The 25,997-nt window shown below is 41.2% G+C and overlaps 1 protein-coding gene across 2 annotated transcripts; it reads right to left on the reverse strand.

Annotated features, from left to right (window-relative positions):
• Positions 1–1,287: 1,287 nt before the first annotated feature.
• On the reverse strand, positions 1,288–13,514 carry CDCA7 (cell division cycle associated 7). Of its 2 annotated transcripts, XM_049615508.1 has the most exons (10): positions 13,388–13,514; positions 10,385–10,510; positions 9,730–9,966; positions 6,821–7,057; positions 6,452–6,529; positions 4,893–5,093; positions 4,351–4,488; positions 3,600–3,749; positions 3,003–3,139; positions 1,288–2,418 (listed from the first exon to the last, which is right to left on the reverse strand). In XM_049615508.1, the coding sequence occupies exons 1-10, from the start codon at positions 13,406–13,408 to the stop codon at positions 2,388–2,390; spliced, it is 1,356 nt and encodes a 451-aa protein (XP_049471465.1). In that variant the 5' UTR covers positions 13,409–13,514; the 3' UTR covers positions 1,288–2,387. The 2 variants fall into 2 exon arrangements, with proteins under 2 accessions (XP_049471465.1, XP_049471466.1); XM_049615509.1 differs by lacking the exon at positions 9,730–9,966.
• Positions 13,515–25,997: the final 12,483 nt, after the last annotated feature.

Genomic DNA, 25,997 nt, shown 5'->3' on the forward strand with positions numbered 1-25,997 from the left:
ATGACTCTTCCTGTGTTCATTCCTACTCAGAATTTCATTTTTAGGTTTTTCTCTTTGTTCCTCCACTAGACCGTAAATCGTTTAAGTCTCGGAATCAGCTGTTACTAGTCACTATTCTTGAGTGAAAAACAATAGTTCCATTTCATATTAAAACATGGTAACAACAAAAATATCCCAGACAGCGACCAATTTTACAAACTCCCCTAAATTTAACCTTCCTAATCACATACCTAAAAGGGGGGGGGGGGGTAGATTACAATTTGGGTTAAGAGTCCCAAGTTTATAAAAATACCCATTTCTTTTGGATCTATCTAGAATACCAGTTGTATAACTTCCCATAGCTTGATCATTTTCTCCCCAAATGAGTACATAGGGGTATACAGGATTTCCAAGAGAAGTCTAGAGATTAAGTCAGCAAACCTATAGTTAAGTGGCAGACTGTAAACATTTTAGGCTTTGTAAACCACTGTGTCACATGCTTTTACAACCCTCTAAAAAAGTAAAGAACATACTTAGTGCAACTGCCATATGAATATAGGCTACTGTAGGATCTGGCCCACAGGCTGTAATTTGTCAACTCTGGTCTAAACTGGGTTATGAGAGCTTTCAGACGGTGCCTTGTCTTTGGCTTCTCTCAGTTCTAGAGCAGGCCTCAAGATATAGCATGGCCTAAATACTCGAATGGTTCCATGAACATGGGACTCTTGATCTCGGAGTTGTGAGTCTGAACCCCCACACTGGGCGTGGAGCCTAGTTAAAGTATAAAAATTAAAAAATAAATACAGGCACCTGGGTGGCTCGGTCTGCTAAGTGTCTGACTTGGGCTCAGGGCATCTCATGATTCATGAGTTAGAGCCCCAAATTAGGCTCTCTCCCCGCCCCCCCTCTCTGCCCCTCCCCCACTTGCTCGCTTTCTCTCAAAATAAATTTAAAAAACTTTTTTTCTAACTTAAAAAATATTCAAATGGCTGATAAAATCAAGCCAGGTATTTTGAAATTGCTGTTAGTTCTTGGGTTGGCAAATGGTGAAAGGAAAACAAAGTTGTAAAACTTCATGAGCATGTATTATTTTCTATCTATAGTTGTCTCAGCTGATTTTCTGATCACTGCAACTGGTTATATCACCAAGCTAGGTCCTGTTCAAAAGAGCTGGCCCTTAACCTTCAGAAACTTAAGCCAAAAGGCAGACTCTATAAAAGGTAGAAATGGTCTTTTGTTTAAATATGAGAAGACAATTAGGATTCAGTGCAGTTAAGATTATTAAAGAATAAAAAAGAAAACAGACAAGTTAGAATATAACATTTTATTATTAAAATAAAAAACTTTGTATAAAAGCATTACAGATCAAAAGCTCTATTTACATTTATTGATTCAATGTCCAATTAGGCATCAAACACTGAATGGCCATAGCAATAGGCTACACATGCAAAGAAAATAGACAAAGACACTTTGATTCCACCTCTACAAAACGATCTAATGCAAAAAGGGGTCAGGTAGGGGGTAGGGGCGACACATGAATTCTGCCCAGAAATTAAAAGGACAGAGTTGTCAAGTTAACAAATTGTTGAAAGTCACCCAACTCCAAAAAGGCACTTCTCATTGTTACAAAAGTGCTTAAAACCTGAACATGAACTCTGTGCCTAGTTTATAACTTCAAGAATGTAAAAACTGCAAAGACTAGTCATAGACTAGTACTAATATCAATTTTCCATGCAAAATGATCAGGAATTTGAAACATCTTACATAGGAACGGAAATAAACTTGGCAAACTACAATTGCACGATACATGGAATATTCTCATGAGAGGCATCCAAAATAATAATACTCCATTTCCCAACAATTACCCAATTTTTCCACATGGTTTTAAGACTTGTGTGCCTTGATTCTGTTAGAAAAGGTTAACTAGTATGAACAATAAATCATAAATTGTGCTCACTGCTTTCCCGTAAACAAGTTAGAGGGCTGTTCTCTGGAATTCAATAGATGTAGTTAGTTAATGTTACTACTGTTTCTAAGTGCTTGGTTTTATGGGCAGATTCCAGGACGATTTCAACGCCAGTTAAATCAAACATGCTTTCATAAAATTGCTATTCAAAAAGAATTCAGAAACAAAATGGTGGGAGGGAACCACTGGAAATAGAGGGGGATGGAATGGGGTGAGGGGTGGGGGAAAAAGCAAAGAAACAGCAGGAGGGCACAGTATAGCTAGAGATATACCTCTGTGATGCTCAGAAACGCGTTTGTTAGTGAGAGAACTTGATTTGCGTTTCCTACAGAACAGACTGATCATCAAAATTCGTAACTCAGGTTCCAATCACATGACAAAATTGAAAACCTGAATTTGGAAGATTTGCACAGTGGAAGACGGGTAGTGGATCTTCTAAATGCTATGCTTGCATTTCGAATTCCTGTTTCAGACTGAAAGAGAGAAGGGAACGCGTCAGGATATGGTTTTCGACCTAAGAATTTTCTTTCGAAAGTTTAATTCACTGTTTTAAAAATGTTTTCATTGAGGGGTGCCTAGGTGGCTCAGTCGGTTTAAGTGTCTGACTCTTGATTTTGGCTCAGGTCATGATCTCAAGGTTTGTAAGATCGAGCCCTGCATCAGGTTCTCCACTGACTGTGTGGAGCCTGCTTGGGATTTTCTCGCCCCCTCTCTGCTCCTCCCCGACTCACATTCTCTACCTCTTTCAAAATAAGTAAACTTCAAGAAAAATTATTTAAAAATGTCTTTACTGAGTTGTAAAACAGTCAAGTGCATACATCTGAAATGTACAACTTGAATTTTTACACACTCACCCGTACATGTCCCCACCACCCAGATGATGATATAAAATGTCTCTCACATTCAAAAAGACTCCCAATGTGCCTGTTTCCAGTCAAAACATGCGGTTCCCACCACCTGGAGATAACCGCTATTCTGACTTCTATCACCTTCTTACTAAGATACATAAATGAATGTTAAGATTTGGGTGTGGAGGGGAGAAAAGCCAGCCAATTACCTTTTCAAGTAAGCATGCACGTTCCCAAAGCCATGGTATTTGGCTAAATACACAAGGACCCCAGTCGCACACCGCCCATCTCGCTGCCGACAGAAACTGCAGTTGCAGATTCGGCGGCAAGGCGGACAATACCAGTTCTGAAGGAGAATTGTGAAAAGGCACAGTTAAATCAAATCTTCCCTTCCTCCTCTTACTTATCCATTTCTCTTTAATCTAAGGTAGGTATCATCAATTGCATTTAAATCTTTTTTTTTTTATGAATAGAAAAACCTTTCATAAGTTTTTTAATAGGATTAATTTCCATTAGTCATTTCCTACATTCGAAGGATTATTTTCTTAGGAAATGCAGCAGAGGAAGTTACACAGCAATAGCAGGGGTAAACAGAATCAACATCCCCTGAACGGCCTGGTCCCACAAACTCTGGAAAGGGGCTCACACTTAACCTAGCACCAACACTATGAATTCATCGGCCTCCCCTGAAATATGTATGCCCCACAACAATAAGGGCTCAGTCCTCTCATGAATACCCTCCTTTGGGCCCTTTCAACTCGTGGCTGACCTTCAAGCCCACAGCACCACCCCTTCGAGGCACCTACTGGATCCAGCAGAGCATCCTTGACTTCTTCACCATAACGGTTTCGAAGGCAGGGGCCACAGAACTGGCCACGAACACCCCAACACTCCGGGTTTCTGCAGTTTGTTTTGGTATCGATAGTTTTCTGGCGGCATTGGTGGCAAGTAGATCCCTACAAAGAGGCAAATAAGGGAAAAAAATAACAAAATACTGCTTTTTGTTTAGAGAAATAGCATAAAGAATGTCCTTCTTTGTGGATGGAGTCTGACAATTCGTCTTTGAATCCTATTTCAAATCTACATACATGGGTTTATGCTAAGGACATGAAAAGTATTTCAGGCGTACTGATTTCATTCAATTGGCACATGGTATAGTTAATATTATCAACACTAGTGTTCTCTCCTAAAACATCTTATGCAAACACAAAAAAAACCAAAACCCCACCCAAATCCTTTTTTATCTTTAGTATACCACCATACACCCAGCACCTGTGTATATAGTAGACATAGGCTGAATCAATTTCTAAATTGAGAAAAGATCAACTGCTACCAAAGGCTTACTAAGCAAATACTACTATTGCAGACCAAGAGGTCTATATTCCAAAGATGTTAAAAACTCTCTTTTCTTCTATGAAAAGAAAAAAAAAAAACACAACCACACAGGCACATATCCCACATGGTGAGACCTTTAACATTAGCAAAACTCTAAGGATAGAAGCTATCCTTTCTCTCACAGACATTCACGTTCACAGATAACAATTTAGAGGCTTGTACCAATGAACGGTTATAGATCTTCTCTCGAGAGTTATTACAGATGTTCTCCAGCTCTTCCTCTGTAATTTCTTCCACAGGGCGAATTATATGTGGGAGGGTCATGGATCCGGCACGACGATTTCTGGGCACGTCATCTTCCTGCATGACAAAAATCATGGAATAGCGCTCTTACTGGTGCTCCCCAGTTCTGAATCTCAGATACAGGATTTGTAATTTCTCCACAAAGAATTCAACCTAGAAATCTGTTTTAGAGCTTATGGAGAAGATGCAAGTTGTTAAGTTTACTAAGGATATTGGGGACAACATTATGGAAATGATTCCGACATTAAGAAAAGGTGAAGAAACCTTTGACCTGCTCATCTAATAACAAAGCCCATCTATTTGATAGCATATGTGGCATTAACAATTTTGAACGGTTTGAGAAGCATGTTTACCACGGGTCATCTGGCGTTGAGGCTGCGTGTGTCCCTGTGCTGTGTATCGGACGCTGGGCCTGTGGAAGGCGATAAACGGAAGGGCGAGCACAAATGTGGAGAACTCACATTCATGTAGTTGTCCACGGTCTTCCTCTTTCTCACCAACATGAATTTATCTTCCTCCTCTTCCTCCTCCTCTTCTGGGGGCAGAGCACTAAGGGACCCAAGGATCCGGGACCTTGACCTGGTGAGAGGACGAGCTCTCCGTTCAGGGTTTCTTCTGGAAGCAACACCTGGGAATGTACGCCTCCGGGTTGTCTTTGATTGCTAAACAAAACACATATGATGGAACCCATTTATTCCAGAATGAGGGTTCTGTGGCACCTTCTCTTTAAGTATGTTTTTGTAAAAGTAAAAGGAGAGCTCCATTTCCTAATTCTTTGTTCTTTCTAGAATTCATGAGAAAATGAGCCCCCAAATGATAGACCTATTGTAATTGTTTTTTCTTAAAATTTTTAAATGTTTATTTTTGAGAGAGAAAAAGAGAGAGAGAGAGCACGCGCGTGTACACAGGGGAGGGGCAGAGAGAGAGAAGACACAGAATCTGAAGCAGGCTCCAAGCTCCAAGCTCTAAGCACAGAGCCCAATGCGGGGCCTGAACTCACACTGTGAGATCATGACCCGAGCCGAGGTCTGACACTCAACCCGCTGAGCCACCCAGGCGCGCCATAATTCTGCTTTTCTAATACCAAGCTGTTTCCTCTCAAACTGAGAGATCATCTACTTATTCTTCCACTTAATGAAGATGAAAGAATAGTTCTTGTTTTCCCCAAAACCAAAAACAACACCACCACCACCACCACCTTTTCTACAACATCTCGAGCTTTGAAACATTCTCACTATTTCTATATTGAGCCAGAGAAAAATGTATGTATATGGTTTTCCTTCTTTTTCTTGCTTGCTTCTTCCCTTTTTCCTCAGGAAGAGGTGGGGAAAGGAAGTCTTTCCTTTTGTACCACAGCATGCACCCCAAATTCCCCTTAGTTGCACCAGCTTAGTTCCTCAGAAAAGAATCACATATAGTAGACCATCACTTGGTTAAGAAATTGCTTTTTCTGGGCTGTCTGGGTGGCTCAGTCAGTTGAGCGTTTGACTTGGTTCAGGTCATGATCTCACGGGTTGGGAGTTCCAGCCCCGGGTCGGGCTTGCTGCTGTCAGCACAGAGCCTGCTCTGGATCCTCTGTCCTTTCTCTGCCCCTCCCCTGCATGTACTCTCAAAACTAAACAAACATTAAAAAACAAAATTGTTTTTTCCTTCTTTATTCTCATTCTCAGTTACTAAAAACCTATTATTATGCATCTATTATGTAGAAGGAATATACTAATGCTAAGAAAAAAAAAATTTTTTTTCAGTATTTACTCCCTGTGCTTGAGGGGCTTAGCTGAGTTGGGAAGGAGAGAAAGAACCAATCCAAAGGGTTAGTGTAAGCACTGCAGAAGCATGGCTTGGGGAGGCCCCACCTGCCCTGGGATGTACAGAAGAGGTCCCAGAGATCGGTTAGAAGGTTTTCTCTACTTCCTCTTTGTCTGTAGGACTACACAAAATAAGGAAATTGGATTTTAAAATAACAAATCTACATTAGACCTGTCCATAATACTATTATACAAATTAGGATCACACTTACCGAACTGGGGCCTGGTAGGGAACGCCTTCCAGGGAATGAGCCAGGGAAACTTTCTAATTCTGACATTAGTTTTGCAAGCTAAAAAGGGAAGAAATTCAACAGAAATTATTAGTTTAGGTTACTTGCCAAAAATGAAATTACAGTAGCACATCTCGAGTTTGATTTAACTTATACATTTACCAAGACTTTAATGATTAAAAAAGATTTTTTAAGGAAATTTTTTAGGAATTTAGGAAAAAGAAGCACGTCTTAAAGCATATTTTATGAAGACTTCACAGCTACACTGAAAATAATTCTTAGGACAGATATAAGCAACAAGCAGCTTAGAGAAAGGCCAGGAAGAATTTTAGCACAAAGTCAGATACCTACCATTGCTTTGTTTTGCTTTATATTTAAAGCTCTTTTCTCCAAAAAATTCATGCCATTTTCATCTTCTGAATCAGAACTGGAATCGGTCACAGAATTCTCAGAGGGTTCTGGGGGTGCTGCTCTCTTGTTGGCGGCTCCCCTGGTGTTCTGAGTTGGAAACTTCATGGCCACGCGGAGGGGTCCCGACCTTCTGCACTGGCTTCGGGTCCTGCAGCCAGTGTGGTCTGACTGCAGTCTCTAGTTAATTGGGTGGGAACAATAGAATCGTTAATGACTTGCTGATTGTCCCACAGGCTGCACCAGTATGACTACCAAATTCCTTTTGGACAAGAGACAATGGCATCAAATAAATTTTAACTGAATACTTTAACTGTCAATTGTAATTGATAGCTCTGGGTAACAAAATCAGGAATTACAACAATCTGAGTGTTAACTCACATAGCCTATCTGAGACACATCATTACAAGTCATTTTCATAGCCCTTAGGCCAGTGGTTGAGTCATTTTTTTGAAATGTGAAATTCCTAGCTCCTTTTTTAATTTCTTTAAAAAAAATAGACCTTTGGTTTATTACAAGAATTCCTACAATTGTGCTCTCCCATAAACATGGTTTCAGTGGTTATAGCATTAAACTATATTAAAGGGGTCTTTGTTCTCTAATCTACTTTTTAAAAAATTCACAGTAAATATATGTGACATAAAAATTCACCATTTTAACCTTTTCGTTTTTGTTTTTAAGTAGGCCTCACACCCAGCGTGGAACCCAACACGGGCCTTAAACTCCTGACCCTGATATCAAGACCCGAGCTGAGATCAAAAGTTGGACCATTAACTGACCGAGCCGTGCAGGTGCCCCACCATTTTAACCATTTTTAAGTGTATAGTTCAGTGGCATTAAATACATTCACATTGTGTAACCATCACCACAATCCATTAACAAAACTTTTTCATCTTCCCAAACTGAAACTGTACCCATGAAATACTAACTCCCCATTCCACCCCTGGCTTCTGGCAACCACCATTCTACTTTCTGTCGCTATGAATTTGACTACTCTAGATAGCTCTCTAATCATCTTATTGAAAATTTAAAAATTAGAGAAAGAGAATAAAAGGAGATTCCAAAAGTAAATTTCCACCATTAAAGATGTATTAAAATTATCCATTAGGGAAAAACAAATCAGAATCACAAGATACTGCTTCATTACCTACTAGTAGAACTGAATCAGTAACAAGAATGTATGAGAAGGATATAGAGAAACTGGAACCCGCCTACACTACAGGTGGGAATGTAAAATGGTGCCGCTACTTAGGAAAACAGCTTGTCAGTTCATTAAAAGGCCAGAGTTACTATATAATCCAATCATATATATACTCCAAGAATATATGTCCACACAAAAACTTGATCATGAATGTTCAAAGAAGTACCATTCACAATAGCCAAAAGGTACAATCAATCCAAAAATCCATCAACTGATGAATAGGATAAATACAATGTAGTATTTTCAGAAAATATCATTCAGCAGTAAAAAAGTTATCAAGTACTAGCACATACCACAACATGGAAGAACCTTGAAAACACTTCGTGAAGTGAAAGAAGCCAGTCACAAAAGACTGCATTCATTTATATGCTGTCCAAAATAGCAAACCTCTAACAGTAGAAGATAGATTGGTGGTTGCCGATTGAGGATATTGGGAAAGGATGTTCATGGGAACAGGGTTTTGCGGGAGGGGATGAAAACATTCTAAATCGACTGTGGTGATGGTTGAAAAAAAGTGAGAAAGGAAAAAATATCACTCATAAAAGTCCCAGAAATGGAAGAGCCATTTTTTTTTTTAACATTCAAACATTTCTGAAATCTGAACAGCTTTTAGTATTCATGTACTTTTCGTATGCATGATTAGGAGAAAATGACAAACTTTTATGAGTTCTTAAGACTTTTAATTGATTGGCATGTTATTAATCGAAACAAACAGCAACCACAAAGAATGGAAACATTGTCCAGAAATGACTCAGGCTGTAGACAATGTTTGGGTCACATCCAGTATTTGCAGACCAGTAATAACTCCTGATATGCACTGATTTGGACCACCGTCACTTCTTAGGGGAAATGTTACATTACCACAGAGTTAGATAGTGATAAACACTCCGTGGCCAGGTGTCCTTTTAAGTCAGGGTCAGTGTGGTCCCCGGGGAGTGGCCCCACATCAGACCACCATGAGCTGAAGAGCACGCACCTGACTATAAATCAACACACTGCTTCCTTTGTTGAGACAGTCTTGTTCACAAGAGTCTGCAGAACTAAACAGTATGCTCAGGGAGAGTGGGACTGATGTGCAGCAGCAGCAGTGGCCTGAGCAGAATGACAGAGGTTATGGGCAAGGCAGCGTGCACAAGAAAAGCCAGCCAAGGAGCCAAAGTCAAAGCGTGAAGGGTCCTAATTGTCATTATCTGCACTCGAACTCCTGCACATGAGTTATCACAGGTTTTCTGGATGCAGATGTATGTGAGATCCACCATGGGAACCAACATTTACCAAAGGCCTGCCCCATGCCAGGCCGGTACTGGGCTGGGCACTTGAACTTCAATGTGAACGTGGCTGATCTGGAGGACATGTGTGCTTCTGATCATCAGGGTAGATTTTTGTGGCAACAGAAATCTGGAGGTCGGTCAATTTTATCTTACCAGTTTCCAAGATTTTCAGAGCCTACAAAATGTTCAAGCTTTACAAGTAGGACTACATCAGTAAAAACTGCTGTAAGACATGAAGAAAAGAACTCAAAATTTTAAAAAGGTCAACAAAATTTCCTGGCATGACTAAAATGAAAATTACAAGAAAAAAAACTTTTTTAAAACAAGCGTGTCATGCCTGTAAATGCACCTTACTTCTTGATATTGGTTCTCAAACTCACCATTCCATCTTGTATCTCACTCTCTGAGAAACCGCAAAATGATTCATCGTCAGAGTCGGCATGAAAAATACTGGCCAGTTCTTTAGTGACATCTGGCCTTGGTTTCTGTAAAAATCCACAATGGTCTAACACATCTTGCACCTCACTTTCTGAAAAGCCGCAGAAAGATTCATTATCAGAGTCCTCATAAAAAACATTTGCCAGTTCTTCACTGATATCTGACCTGAATTTAGGTTTCTGTAAAATAAATAAATAAATGTGGTTGTGCATTTTCCCCCTTTTTCAAGAACCAATTTTCCATAAACCGTGCAGAGAGCAAATCACATTTACAAGTGCACTACAAGAGAACAGCTTTTGTTACAAAGAAAAATGGTTCAGAGGTTTACAAATGATTTCTGAGTTGTTATGGCAAATCATCAAGCATGTTAGGTTAGGCGACATTTCAAAAGGATAGAATAAGTAGCTAATCTACCTCCAACAATTACTACCTAGAACCACAGCAAAAAATGAAATGAAATTACAATGCATACTGTATTTTCCTAGCGGCTGTGTAGAAATGCAGGCAAAAAGCAAGCAGTTTTAATCACGCACAAAGCATTTGGGGGCATTTTGAGCACTGCAGACTCAATTCTGTTTATTCTCAGGCAGCACTTACCGTGTTTGCAAAATTATCAGAAGCAAAGCTGTCACAACTGTCATCAGAGGATGACGAGGTTTCCATGGAAATCAACTTCACGTATCTAAATTTCTTTAAGTTCTTCTTTACTCCGTGACCCTTTTGCTGCAAAGGAAAATGGCAATACTATTAAGTGGGACACTTACTACACTAACTAAAGACATCATTTTTGAATTTAGTAGGTTGAAACAGCGCAGAGTCGATATTACCATTTCTTATGCCCTATACAGAAAAAGGAGGATTTGCAAATGCTACAAAAATATTTTCAAAACCTGGTAAAACCATAAAAGGAAGGGGATCCCTTTGAAGGGATATTGTTAAGGACATTTATCAAAATAATGAAACATCTATAGGGCTACCTCACTGTGCACCTTTCTTCCCACCAAGCTGAGAGTTATACTGAGTTCCCAAGGGGTTTCATGCTGACCTCCTAAAATCTGCCTGTTAATAAAAAACATTAGATTGCACTTCTAAAAGGAAATTTTCAAAAGTACAAAATGGTAGAGTTCCTCGGCCAAAATCAACCTAATGAGGTCTTTTTATATAAGCTTTGGGCTCTGTACTGTGATGCTAATTTCCCAAACTACAAAAACTGGGCAGCACCTCTATTTCAAGATGGCAGGCTTTCAAACAGGCCCTGTTCCAACCAGGAAGGGTATAGTGATTTCAGCACAAGTCCTTATAAATCAAGTACATCAACTCAGTGAACAAACATACAAGGAGCCAAGTTAAAGGTCAAACAGTACTCCAAACCCAGGTAGAATGCCTGATTCCACTTCAGCGCTCCACTAGCCTGGCCTGATATTCAGTTCTCCCGTCTCCTTGCTGTACAAGTCTTAAATTTTTAGAAGTCCTTCTGTTAAGTCACAAATTACTTGTAGATTACTTGTTAAACACCGAACAACCTGGCATTGCTCACAAAAAAATGAAATTGGTGTCTATCTCCTGTTAAAACAGCAGTTTCTGCCATTTCTTAATATGTAATGAGATTCCTTAAGTGTTGTATTAGATCCTGTATTTTAATTTTCTTAAATATGGCCGTGCAACAAAAGTGATTCCTCACACTGAAAACTTTGGAAGGCAAGCTCTGCTATGGGTCCCACAAAATAATGCCAAGATGTGTGGTGTCAGGTGAAATGAACATTCTTTTTTCTTTTTTTTAAGTTTTATTTATTTACTTGGCAGGGAGGGCAGAGAGAGAGTCCCAAGCAGCGCAGAGCCCATAGAGGGGAGGGGAGCTTAGAGGTTCCAACTCATTAACCATAAGATCATGACCTGAGCAGAAACCAAGAATCCGAATGAGCCACCCAGGCGCCCCATGGAAAGAACACTCTTGACCTTCTTTGTACACCTAACATTCTGCATTTCATTTCAATCTCTTGCAAATAAAATGACGTCTTTTGTCCTTTTAGAAAGGGAAGAAAATGTGATAATACGTAGAACTAGTACCCATTAGAAGGGTTCTCAGAAACACCCTATTTTCCAGGTGAGGAAATTCAAGGCTCCAGGGAGGTGAAATAGAGCGCCCAAGCTGACACAGTTGGCAGGAGAACCCAATTCTGCAATCTCCTAAAACAGCAGCGCACCTTGCACTGCTGCAGCAATTATCACCATTTACTCATCAATCTACCTGCAAGCAGTCAAAGGCCCAAGACAGCCTCAAGGCAGGCAGTCTACTGGAAGCCGACAGGGAAACATATGCTGGGCTTTAACAAGTCAGCACATGCCAAGACTCAGTTAACAGGTGGAGGAAAAGACATAGAAAAAGGCAAATGGTTATGGCTAAGTTGAACTTTTCCGGCAGGCCGGTAACTATACCATTTAGTAGGTGTTTTTATTTTCCTGCCAGGCACTAAGCATGTTTTCACATTAATTCCTTGTAACAAAGGTGCTGTCGTTCTTCCCATTTAACAGACGGGAAAGCTGAGGCACGAGACGTGAAGTGGGTTACTCAAGTCACAGGATGGCCCACATTTGAACCCAGGTCCGTCAGATTCCAAGCCCAATTTGCCCAAGGCTTTCTTCTACCTGAAAGCTACGCCCGGTTACACCCAGCAGAGCTGTCTTTGAAACCACGCCCCCAACACGTCCACTCCCACCCCACCCCCACGAGAACCCCAGCTTCCCCACTTGTGTTAATCTGTATTTATTTTCAGCATGTCACTTTCTTCCTTTTCACCCAGCCCCCATCTTCTAACCTCTCCTGGGGCAGATCCTACGTTCCGGTTTCCGTTAGAGCAAAAAGTAACGTTCCATTCAGGGCAACGTCCTGCAGCTGCGAGTAAGGCTGATGAATGGAAAGCGAGCAAATGGTGGGCGAACAGTTTGGACCACCAGATCCTTTAAGTGCTCTTAACCACCACCCTGAACTAGAGACACTTCCCCCCACGTGTGCAACGCAAATTCTAAAGAGACCGTTTTTGCAACACCTTTAAACTTCAAACCCACCGACCCTCGGCGGTTAGAAGCGGATGCCGGTGTGGCAGCCGCAAAATCCCGTGGGGACCGCGTCCAAGGTCCCCCTCCCCCCCCGCCCCACTGCGCACAAGTCAAGCCACAGCGAGCCACCCGCCCGCCCATGGCTGCACACTGGAAAGGGCTGGGCGGCTGCAGGGCAAACCGCAGGGAGCAGGGAGGGTGGCGCTCCTCTCCGTCCGGGCTCAGGCCGGCAGACACAATGGGGAACCCGCCAGCCCCGGCTACTGTCTGGCCCCGGGCGCACGTGCACTTAGAGCGCACGTGGCCTCAGGTTCTCTGGCGCGGCCAACCCTGCAAACTGCTCACATCTCCGAACAGCCTGCGCACGAGGCGGCGCCGGCCCCGCGCACCGAATTACCCAAAATGCACAAAACCTGGGGTTTGCCTAAACGGATGCCGCCCAAGACGGCCACCAGTTAACTCCGTCCGCGGTAGTTGGAGGGAGTCGTTCCGCGCCCAGCGCCCACCGCACCCGCCCCTCGGGTTAGTCCGCCTAGCGCTCACCCGCACGCGGCGAGCGTCCATGCCGGTGGCGGGTGCCCAGGCCGGCGCTCAGAGCTGGGAGAGCGAAGCACCGCGCGAGCCGCGGTCCCAGTGAGCCGAAGGAGCAGGAGATGCGGCAGGCGGGCGGGGCGCCCAGACCCGGGCCCGGAGGGGCGGGGACTCCGGCCGGCTTTCCCGCGTTGGGGCGCAGGTCCTGCAAGCTGTGGTAACCGCGTGTCCAGGAGCGAGATGTACTCGGCGCCGGGGGGAAAAAGCCACCCCCCAAATATTATGACCTCGAGCAAGAACCTAGGAATCTCCAAAAGCCACCGTAGAAAAACGACCCTTTTAGAGCTCCAGGACCACTCTCTTTACGTCGCTGCACGGTCCTGAGCGAATGGCGCGAAAGAGGTTCGTATTGCCTCGGGGTTACCAGGCTGATTTGCATGAATTCCGGGCTGAGAGAGGAAAAGTGCAGATACGGGGTAATGGAGAGCAGCGCGGGAGTCTTGGGGATCTTGGCATTTAGCACTTTAATTGCGACGTGCGGTTTACGTCATTAGATATAAAAATCAAAGAATTAAGCACGAACTACAATCTTTATTAGCCCAGTCGCTGTCCTGAGTGAGGCACCTCGTATTTGGTAACCACATCGTTATCTGAAGCGATTAAATGGGGTAACTCCTGACGTTTCATTCCAGAAAGCACCCGAAGCTGTGTTGTCGTTTTACATAAGCCTTGTGATTTTGAAATTAGAAAAAAAGGGGTTGCTATTAGTTAAGACTTATCTGCGGGATTCTAAAGCCTTTAGAATTTATCTGTCGGGATAGAACCTAAAGGCTATTAATGTGGTTTGGCGATCATATTTTTTGTCAGAATTTATAATTACCGAAATTGGAATGAACGTGAGATGTTTTTCATCTGCCTTTTTAATCAAACCTGACATTCCGACGCAGTAAGGTGTGACTTTTTAAGCGTTTTTTGTAGAGAGCAGAAATAAAGTAGCTTTCAGAAGAAAAAGTAAAATAATTTGGGTTGCTTTAAAAAACCCTAATTATAATCTCTCATTTAAAACAAGTGCTTGAAATGAAAACATTCGAATTTTCGCCCTTAAAAAACTTTTCTCTGGGGGAAGAATTCCTTTGCAGTAAGAGAGCATGCGTGAATACACCGCGTTCCTCTCTGGATGTATTGAATACAAAAACTTGGGAGCAAGTAATGCTAGAGAACAATGGATTGGAAGAACTGGGAGGGTCTTGGTCGGAGTCTAAGAGTCTTTCTAAAACTAACGCCTTGGCCATGGTCATTCTGTGACAGTGCAAGGGACAAAGAACTCATGGTCTCGAAGGTAGGCGCCAGGGGAGGCGGTTTGGGGAAATTCTTGGCAGTGTTGGGGATGGGGGGGGGGTCAATAACTGTTGAGTAAATAACCATATAAATGGTGAAAGAACTAAAATTGTGGTTAGTGCTGTGTCATTGGGGATACAGTTTTGTGACACTACAATTTAAGTATGTGAGAATTTGGAATTGTGAAATGCATAAAGTAAGGGAAGATTAAGCCACTTGAACTCTGAAAAGTTCTGATAGGAAAATTCTTAGATCTCTTGGGGCACTAGAAAGTAATTTAGTTTACACAATTTTTTTTTTTTTTTTTAAGGTTAAGCTGTCAGTCTTTTTAGTAAGTAGGAAGATGCAAGTTAAAACAAAGCGATAGTTCCACTCAGACTGGCGAAAATGGAAAAGCCTGATAAGACCAGGTATTGGTAAGGATATGAGGAAATTGCTGCAATGATGTTAGTAGTGTAATTTTATTTTACTTTGGAGGGCAGTTCAGAAATCTTTAGTAAAACCCAGCAAAACCACTTCCAGTTGCAAACAAAGTTTTTCACACTGCAGGTGAATTGTGAAATCAATTTACTGGATTACAGCTAGCACATTTTCTCTTTTTGAAATTGGGTAAAAAAAATTTAGGAGTAGTAAGTCTGAGTATTGTTTTTCTGAAACTTTGTGTCACTTTGGGTGTGTGCTTCATATAACTGTGTGTTTCATATTGTGCTTCACCATCAACAAAATTTTTAAGATCGTGTCCTGGAGAATGTGCATGTTGAGTCTTGTGCTGGTGCTGTCTCATTCGTTCAGGTTGAGTATTGACAATGCCTGTTACACTAGACACTATTCTGAGAACTGGGGACACAAAGGCCAGGGACTTTACATTCTAGTGGAGGAACAGAAGTAAACAAGATAATTTCAGGTGTGATAACTTCTGAGAAGAAAAAAGCAGGATAAGGAGAAACGAAATGAAAGAGGTATTCAGATAAGAAAAACAGGAAAGGCTTCTCTGAGGAGTTATCTGATCAGGAGCCTGAATAAAGCAAGAGACCAAGCCATACACAAATGAGGGAAGTGCTGACTTCAGGCAGAATGAACAGCTGATTCAAAGGCTCTGTAAGACAGCTAGCAGCAGAAGCCAAATATTCCTTTTTTTAAAAATGTTTATTTGTTATTTTTTTAATTGGGGAGAGCACAAGTGGGGGAAGGGTGGAGGGGGCGGAACAGACGATCTGAAGCAGGCTCTATGCTAACAGGCTGATAGCAGCCAGTTGATGTGGGGCTTGAACTCACAAACCATGAGTGGTGACCTGAGCTACCCAGGTGCCCCAGAAGCCAAGTATTCTTGACTAGAGAGCTAGGGAAGGAAAGGGAGAGGGGCCAGATCGTGTGGGGTCTTCCTAACCTTGGGAAGAGCTTTGGATTTCATCGTAGGTACAATGGGAAGGATTTTGATGAAGGACAGACCCAATCTGACCTCATGAGCTGTGTGAACTGTGGATTGAAAGGGAGCAGAATTGAAAGCTCAAGTCACTTAGGAGCCCCTGGAGGAGAAAATGATGGCTTGGACTAGAGTAGTTTTGGAGTGGGGAGAAGTGCTCAGATTTAAGATATGTTATTTTGAAGATAGAGCTAATGGCACTGGAGGGATGGATGGTTCATTCATACTAGCATTGTGTATCATAGTAAAAGTATTGCAAATAAACTAAATGCCCCTCAGAAGGGAAATGGATGTATAAACAGTGGCATATTCATACAATGGCATTTGAACAGTAGTTCAAATGAATGACCTAGCTTACTTACCTCAATACAGATAAATCTTAATGTTGAATGAAAAAGCAAATTGCAAACATTTCTGCAAATTGTACCGCTTATGCAAATTTTAGAAACATAATTTAAGTTGTGAAAGTATAAAAACATGCACAAACAAAATATGATAGAGGTAAACTCAAGGAGGGAAGAAAAAAGAGGAGATGCAGGCTTCCGCCCACTCTATCATTCATTGATTCTTTCTTTAAAACTAAACAGTGCGAAGCAAATATGGCAAAGTGTTAAATGTGAGTGGTGGGTATATGAGTGTCTTTTATGTTTTTACTTTCTGTGGGTTTTTATATTCTTTTGGATCTGAAACTTTTCATAATAAAATTTTTTTAAATTTTGAAACATTTGTCCTGTCAATCAAGATAAATATTTGTAGTGTTAAATATTCAGTCCCTTTACAGGGTCCTATAAATGGGAATGCAAGTTCATCTTGCAATTTTAGGTACCTCATAAAGGTCTTAAGTCACTATGTTAACCATATACTGGTAAATATGTTCATTTTAAGTGAAAGACACAAAATGAGTAAGAATGGAAATTCAGTGCAGAGATTGATGAGGGCCCAGGCCACAGCAACAGGTAACAGGGAATGACATTTCATAAGCACATACCTGACATCTACAGACAGTATCTGGTATGAGGGCTGTAAATACAATAGGTACCTAGAAAATACTTATTACCAACTAAAATGATTATAGATGGAATTTTAAATCTAAAACATTCTAAAATACCAGTCTCCTGTTGAAGAGCTTTATCTTTAAGGATTGGTGTGTGTTGTCCTATAGCTTTTATTCACCATGCACAAAGAATTCCATTTCCTATTACTAAGTTTGAAATTTGATCCTGAGGTTCTGAGCACTCAGCACTTATATAATGAAGTGAGCTAAAGTCAAACTTGAACTCAAGATGATTGATTTTAGGACAAAAATGCAAGAATTAATGAGATGTATCATTTTTATTTTTTTTGTTTTTCTTAATGTTTATTTTTGAAAGAGAGAGTGAGCAAGCAGGGGAGGGGGGCAGAGAGAGGGAGACAGAATGCAAGCAGGCTCTAGGCTCTGAGTTGTCAGCACAGAGCTCCACCTGGGGCTCGAACTCATGAACCACGAGATCGTGACATGAACCAAAGTCAGACACTTAACTGAGCTCCCCAGGTGCCCTGAGATGTATCATTTTTAGATGCGATTTCAAAGCAAAGCTGATGTCCCAGTAGACATGCTGTTCTCGGTCCCGTATGCCCTTCCTTCTCTCAGGAAATGTAATGTGAACCCAAGTTGTTCAGTAAACTAGAGACCTTCCAATAGACCGCACACACCCAAGAGACAAAGGGCTGGAAAGGGGTTTCACTGTGTTTGAGAATACAGACAGGTTGCAGTCTGTCACAAATCTATTCTAAATAACCCCTAATTATAGGTTTACCTCGCCAGTGTCTGCTTTCAGGATGTACAAAGGCAAGAAACCTAAAAGGCCTAAAGTTACCCTTCTGTTGCCAGAAGCCACTCTGGGGGAGGGCCTAGCCCATTACCAACCTGGTTCAGTTTAGTCCACAAATCTTACCACTCCAAACTCTGTTGGTATGTTGCTTTTGATTACATGTCAGCACTGTTAAGCAGATCGTTTTGCAGACAACTGATCCCTGATTAGAGAAAGGAACATAGAAACATGAATGCAAAGCTGGTCATCTGTAGCAAGAGGAAATATTTGTTTTTTCATGGATAGGCATTGTTCATTTTGAAATATTTCACTGTGTAGGGGCACCTGGGTGACTCAGTAGGTTAAGCATCTGACTTTGGCTCAGGTCATGATCTCACGGGTTCGAGCCCCGTGTTGGGCTCTGTGCTGACAGCTTGGAGCCTGAAGCGTACTTCAGATACTCTGTCTCCCTCTCTCTCTCTCTGTCCCTCTGCTGCTTGTGCTCTGTCTCAGTCTCTCTCTCAAAAATTAACATTAAAAAAAATATTTCACTGTGTAAAGTGTTAAAGCATCAGTAAACACTGGATGAGATAAAGTCATGTTTTAATTACTGAATCAGTTCCAACATTATGGAAGCTGAACTATAACCTAACTGCCTACATTTTACCAGCCACAACACCCTTCAAAGTTGTTCTTCTTCTATAACTTTTTAAATTTGCCCCTGGCAAAATTTTTGTATAGGGGTGCAAAGATCTCTTGAAGATGGTGATTTCATTTCCCTTGGGTATATACCCAGAAGTGGAATTAGTGGGTCATATGGTATTTTCTATTTGTAGCTTTTTTTTTTTAAAGGAACCAGCATACTGTTTTCCATAATAGCCGCACCAATTTGTATATCGAGGTGTTTCCTTTTTTCCACATCCATGCCAAAACTTGTTATCTCTTATCTTTCTGATGTAATGGTAACTTTAGAAAACACCATGAAGGGAGGAAAAAAGACCAGAAAACTATATGGCAGAATGTTAGCAGAGATCTCTTCTGGGATGAGGGAGCTAGTGGAGATTTTCTTTTGTCTCTTTTCTATTTCTTGTTCTTTCCAAATTGTCTAGAATGAGCTCAAGTGACTTTGAAAACTGCAGGAAGAGAATAGAAGAGTAGCTCCCTGTCCTTAAAATCACAGAAACAAACCATGCAAAGGAAGAGGGGCTGAGGCAGTTAGGGTTATCTGGGTGGGCTTGTGAGGGGAGAGTGGAGTCTGGGAAAGTGAGAGCCTGTTTGTGGGGCAGTGGCTATGATGCGCTCCTCAGTTATCCTGGGAGCTCTGACTGCACCTGCTCCACCTTTTGGAATATGCTAGCAAAGTCCTGCTGGGCAGCTTCTAACCCACAGACACCTAGCAAAGACTTTTGTTTTTACTCAAGAACTTTTTGCTTGTTTTTAATTTGATCATTTCCCCTTCTGGAAACAACTGGGGTGCAAAAAAAATCTCTGCTTTTCAGGTGTGAGAACTTTGTTCATCACATAGGCAACTTCTTCTAAACTATCGTAGTTGTGAATTTTCCAGGTCATAGAATTCTTCAGATCTGTTCCTTTTAGGCAGCTCTTTGTGGAAAGAGAACTGTTACAGAGAGAGGAAGTTTAACTATTAGCTAAAAAGAGACTTAGGGATTCTCTGTAAATTGGCTAATTTCTGGAGTAAACAAAATTCAACATGGTGAGGGAACCAGGGAAGAGTCTCATCTTCACATTGATGTATAGAATTAAAACCAGTCTACCAGCAGTCCTTAAAAAGTTAAAAAATAGATACCAGATGATCCATCATTTCTGCTGGTCAGCAGACAGAATTTCAGCTTTTTATCTTTTTTGGAGTCCTCAAAGGTAACCTTGTCATGGCTCACCTCAATCTAATTGTTTTTCAAAACGGCTTTCCTCTGGGGCGCCTGGGTGGCTCAGTCGGTTGAGCGTCCGACTTTGGCTCAGGTCACGATCTCACGGTTCGTGAGTTCGAGCCCCGAGTCGGGCTCTGGGCTGATGGCTCAGACCCTGGAGCCTGCTTCCGATCCTGTGTCTCCCTCTCTCTCTGCCCCTCCCCCATTCATACTCTGTCTCTCTCTGTCTCAAAAATGAATAAACATTAAAAAAAAAAATTAAAACAAAACGGCTTTCCTCTGTCTTCAAATATAAAGCATATAAACTGCTATGGGCTGATACTTTCTCTACCAGTCAGTCTGGAATTTCATGTATTCCAACCCACAGAATTCATTATGCAAAAGAAACACTGACAGAAACCTGAAAGCTTATTATTCTGCTTTACCTTTTCTTTAGGCTTTCAGAAAAACAGCTGGTACCACACCCAGGACACCTGTAGTGGATTGAATGGTGGTCCCTCAAAATACATGTCCTTGTTCTAATACCCAGACTATAAAATGTTACCTTATTTAGAAAAAGGGTCTTTGCAGGGGCGCCTGGGTGGGTCAGTCAAGTAAGTGACTTTGGCTCAGGTCATGATCTCGCGGTTAGTGGGTTCAAGCCCTGGCTCGGGCTCTGTGCTGACAGCTCGGAGCCTGGAGCCTGCTTCAGATTCTGTGTCTCCTTCTGTCTCTGCTCCTCCCCTGCTTGTACTCTGTCTCTCTCTGTCTCAAAAATAGGTCCTAAAGTAGTTCCTAAACCCAATGATAAGTGTCCTTATAAGAAAGAGAAGTCAGAGACATAAAGAAGGTCATTTGAAGATGGAGGTGGAGATTGGAGTGTGCAGCCACAAGCCAAGGAATGAGGACAGCCTCCAGAAGCTGGAAGAGGCAAGTAACAGAATCTCTCCTTAAGTTTCTGGAGGAGCACAGTCCTGCCCATACCTTGATTTCAGACTTCTGGTCTCCAGAACTATGGGAGAATACATTTCTGTTGTTTTAAGCCACCAAGTTTGTGATATATTTATGTTTATTTGGGGAGAAAGAGGCGGCGGGGGGGCGGGGTAGTGGCAGAGAAAGAAGAGAGAGAATCTCAAGCAGGCTCCGTGCTGGATCTTAGGAACCATGAGATTATGACCTGAGCCAAAATCAAGAGTGACACTCGACTGACTGAGCCACCCGGGCGCCCTTGTTGTAATTAAAAAACAAACAAAAAAAACAAGTTTATTTCTTTTGAGAGAGAGCACGTGCAAGCAGGGGAGGGGCAGAGAGGGAGTGAGGGAGAATTCCAAGCAGGCTCTGCACTGTTAGCACAGAACCAGACTTGGGACTCAGTTCCATGAGCCATGAGATCATGACCTGAGTGGAAATCAATAATCGGACACTTAACTGACTGAGCCACCCTGGCGCACCCTGTCCTCCGTGGTAATTTTTTATGGCAGCCACAGGAAATTAATATGACCCCATTGGCTTCCAGTCTCTAATCTGAAAAAGATGAGTCAAACAGGACCAGTTTGACCAGGCTTTCATGCTGGAGGTGGCACTGCCATCACAACTGTGGGGACAAACTAGATTAGATCTTTAAAACTCTCACTCTAATAGACAACTAGAATAACCAGGCTTTCCCAGTTTTCAGCTAGTGTTCATGACTGATGGAGCCAGTGCTATGGACTGAATGTTTGTATGCCTGCCCCTGCCCTATTCGTATGTGGATGTCTAATCTCTCTTGAGATGGTATTTAGAGGTGAGTCCTTTGGAGGTAATCAGGTCATGAGGACAGAGCCATCATGAGTGGGATTAGTGCCCTTAGAGAAAGAGACATGAAAGAAAGTTTGCTTCCTTTCTCCCTGCTCTCCACTCTGTGAGGTTATAAGGAAGACAGCTATCTGCAAACCAGGAAAAGGGCCCTTACCAGACACTGGATCTGCTGGCACCTTGATCATGCACTTCCCAACCTCCAGAACTCTGAGAAACGAATGTTTGTTGTTTAAGCCCCGCAGCCTGTGTTACGTTGTTTGTTAACAGTAGTCTGAACAACCAGTTTCTACAGTTTCTAATTTTTCCAAGTTTTAAATACTTAATACTCTCCTAAGCAACCCAGCTTTCTTTACTGCCCATTTGGTCTCTTCTCCCTCATGACATCGACTTAGAGCAAGCTTTGGTCTACCTTGGAGTCAGCATCATTTTGCCTTCAGTCTTACCATTAGCTCACATTATCTCTTGGTACTAACGAGATTAAACCAAGAGAAAGAAAATGATTGGCTTAAGTTCATCTTGTGTATGTGTATATGGGGCCACTAATGGTAACATGATCAGTGGCTTCTTTGTCAAGTGTCCAACCTGTGCTATCTGGGAGCAGGGTTACGTGGTATCAAATGTGATGCGTAAGCAGCTAGGTCTGGGTATTCAGATGTTGCCTGGCACAGTATGATAGCGAAGAGTGTGGGCTCTGCCACCCACCACATGCTTTATGATCTTGGGTAAGGTAATCTCGATCTCAGTGTTATTATCTGATCTATAAAATGGAGATAATAATCCAAGTCTACCTCACAGGGTTGGCATGAGGATTAAATAACTATATATCTGGCATATAGTCAGTGTTCAATACATTTTAGCTATTATTAGGTTGTAAGTTTGCCATTTAATATTTTATTTGCTGTTTTTTCTCCTGTTTATTTGTTTCTCTTTTATTTTTTCTGCTTTCCTGTGGGTTACTTGAACATTTAAAAAAATTCCATCTTGATTTATTTAAGATATTTTTTAGTGGGTCTCTTTGTATATCGTTAATAATGTTTGCTATAGGTATTACATTATCATACTTATCACAGGCTACAGGGTCTCCACTACAAGTTCAAACTGTTAGTAGTGAGCCTGGTAAACCCATGACTTTTCCCATTTTGTGGTTCCAAAGATGCCTTCAAGTAACATGATTCATATCTCACTTTACTAATCACAAGCTCACATTCCTATTTTTCCTTTAAAAAAAAAAAAGTTCCTAAAATCATATCCAGCTACTGTATCTACAGATGATCTCATGGGGCAATATTAAAGGTGCTTCTCAGTCGCATTCACAGCCTTCTTGCACTTTCCATCCCATTTCCAGTTCTGCTACAATCCCTTCTTGCTGTTTTTACAACCTATGAATGAGTAAGTGGTAGCTTTAACCATCATCAACATTGCTGATATAGTATTTAAATACTTATATAATATTAAACATGTTAAAGTATATGAAAGTATTTATATTTTATGTAAGTATCTATTAAATGCAGACATTTAAAATATAAGCTTCTAAGAATTAAAGTAATTATAGGGATGAGCTCAGTTTCATATGAACCTTGCTGCAGGAAGGCCAGATCCTGTTTTCCTGCCTTATGTTAGTGTGTACATATATGTGTGTATATGCATATGTTAATATAGCACAGGGCACATGGTGGCTGTCTAGACAGAGAAAGTACACTAATGTGAGGTCTTCATCTTTTTTTTTTTGCATTGCCTTTTTTTTTTTTTTAAAGATTTTATTTTTAAGGAATCTCTATATCTAATGTGGAGCTCGAACTCACAGCCCAGAGATCAAGAGTTACTTTCTGTGCCGACTGAGCCAGGTACTGCGAAGATTTTTTTTTTTAAGTAATCTCTACACCCAACATGGGGCTCAGACTTACAACCGCAAGATCAAGAGTTGCATGCTCTACCAACTGAGCCAAGTAGGTGCCCCTTTTTTGCATTCTTATATCAAAACAACTTTACTGCGAAAAATGACTTTTTTGTCTTTGCCACAAGTAAGTGGATTTGAAATCCTATCAAAACAACAGACAACAGTCCACCCTGTACTTTCAAATCACTCACAGACTAATTATTTTTTTAATTTTAATTCCAGTATCTTTAACATAAAGCATTACATTAGTTTCAAGTGTACAATACAGTGATGCAACAGTTCTATATATTATTAGTGCTCATCATGATAAGTGTACTTCTAACCCCTTCACCTATTTCACCCATCCCACCATCTCCATGCCTCTGGTAACCATCTCTTTATTTTCTGTAGCTAAGATTCTGTTTTTTGCCTTGTCTCTCTTTTTTTCTCATTGATTTATTTCTCTAAATTCCACATATGAGTGAAGTCATATGGTATTTCTCTTTCTCTCCCTGACTTATTTCACGTAACTTTATACTCTTTAGTTATATCTGTGTTGGTACAAATGGCAAGATTTCATTCTTTTTTTAATTTTTTAAAATGTTTATTCTTTTTGAGAGACAGAGAGCACTAGTGGGGGAGGGGCAGAGAGAGGGAGAGACACACAGTATCTGAAGTAGGCTCCAGGCTCTGAGCTGTCAGTACAGAGCCCGATGTGGGGCTTGAACCCACCAACCATGAGATCATGACCTGAGCCAAAGTCGGATGCTTAACTGACCGAGCCATCCAGGTGCACCAAGATTTCATTCTTTCTTATGGCTGAATAATATATACACCACATCTTTTTTTTTTTTTTTAATTTTTTTTTTCAACGTTTTTTATTTATTTTTGGGACAGAGAGAGAGACAGAGCATGAACGGGGGAGGGGCAGAGAGAGAGGGAGACACAGAATCAGAAACAGGCTCCAGGCTCCGAGCCATCAGCCCAGAGCCCGACGCGGGGCTCGAACTCACGGACCGCGAGATCGTGACCTGGCTGAAGTCGGACGCTTAACCGACTGCGCCACCCAGGCGCCCCTTTTTTTTTTTTTTTAACCACATCTTTATCCACTCACCTATCGAAGGACACTTAGTCTACTTGCATAATTTAGCTATTTTATATAATGCTATAAACACAACAGTGCAAATATCCCTTTGAATTACCGTTTTTGAATTCTTTGGGTAAATATCCAGTAGTGTGATTACTGGCTCATATGATGTTTCTATTTTTAATTAAGGGAGGGGGGGAACCTCTGTACTGTCTTCCACAGTGGTTGTACCAGTTTGCATTGCCACCAGCAGTGCACAAGCATTCCTCTTTCTCCACATCCTCATCAGCATTTGTTGTTTCTTGAGTTTTTGATGTTAGCCATTCTGACAGGTGTGAGGTGATATCTCACTGTGGTTTTGATTTGCATTTCCCTAATGATGAGTGATGGTGAGCATCTTTTCATGTACATCTTGGCCATCTATATGTCTTCTTTAGAGAAATATCTGCTCGTATCTTTTGCCCATTTTTTAATTGGATTATTGGGTTTTGGCTGTTGAGTCGTAGGAGTTCTTTATATAGTTTGGATGCCAGCCCTTTATCAGATATATCATTTGCAAATATCTTCTCCCACTCAGTAGGTTTTCTTTTAGCTTTGTGGTTTCTTTCATTGTGCAGAAGCTTTTTATTTTAATGTAGTCCCAATAGTTTATTTTTACTTTTGTTTCCCCTGCCTCAGGAGACCTATCTAGAAAGATGTTGCTATGGCTGACATCCGAGAAGTTACTGCCTGTCTTCTCCTGTAGGATTCTTATGGTTTCAGGTCTCACATTTAGGTCTCTAATTCATTTTGGGTTTATTTTTGTATATGGTGTAAGAAAGTGGTCCGGGTTCATTCTTTTGCATGGAGCTATCCAGTTTTCCCAGCACCATTTGTTGAAGACACTGTCTTTTCCTCATTGCATATTCCTGCCTCCTTTGTCGAAGATTAATTGACCATACAATCTGAGGTTTATTTCTAGGCTTTCTATTCCATTGATCTATTTGTCTTTTTTGGTGCCAGTACCATAGTGTTTTGATTACTACAGCTTTGCAGTATATCTCGAAATCTGGAACTGTGATACCTCCAGCTTTGTTTTTCTTTTTTGGTTTGGCTATTTGTGCTTTTGTGGTTCTGTACAAATTTTAGGATTGTTTGTTCTAGTTCTGTGAAAAATGCTGTTGGTATTTTGATAGGGATTACATTAAATCTGTAGATTGCTTTGGGTGGTATGGACATTCCAACAACCTTTGACCTTGCCATCCATGAGCATGGAATGTCATTCCATTTGTTTGTGCCATCTTCAGTTTCTTTCGTCAGTGTTTTGTAGTTTTGAGGACAGGCCATTCACCTCCTTGGTTGAGTTTATTCCTAGGTGTTTTATTATTTTTGGTGCAATGGTAAATGGGACTGCTTTCTTAATTTCTCTTTCTGCTTCTTCATTATTAGGGTATAGAAGTATAA

The sequence above is a fragment of the Panthera uncia genome, assembly GCF_023721935.1.
Source record: "Panthera uncia isolate 11264 chromosome C1 unlocalized genomic scaffold, Puncia_PCG_1.0 HiC_scaffold_3, whole genome shotgun sequence".
Taxonomy (NCBI): Eukaryota; Metazoa; Chordata; class Mammalia; order Carnivora; family Felidae; genus Panthera; species Panthera uncia.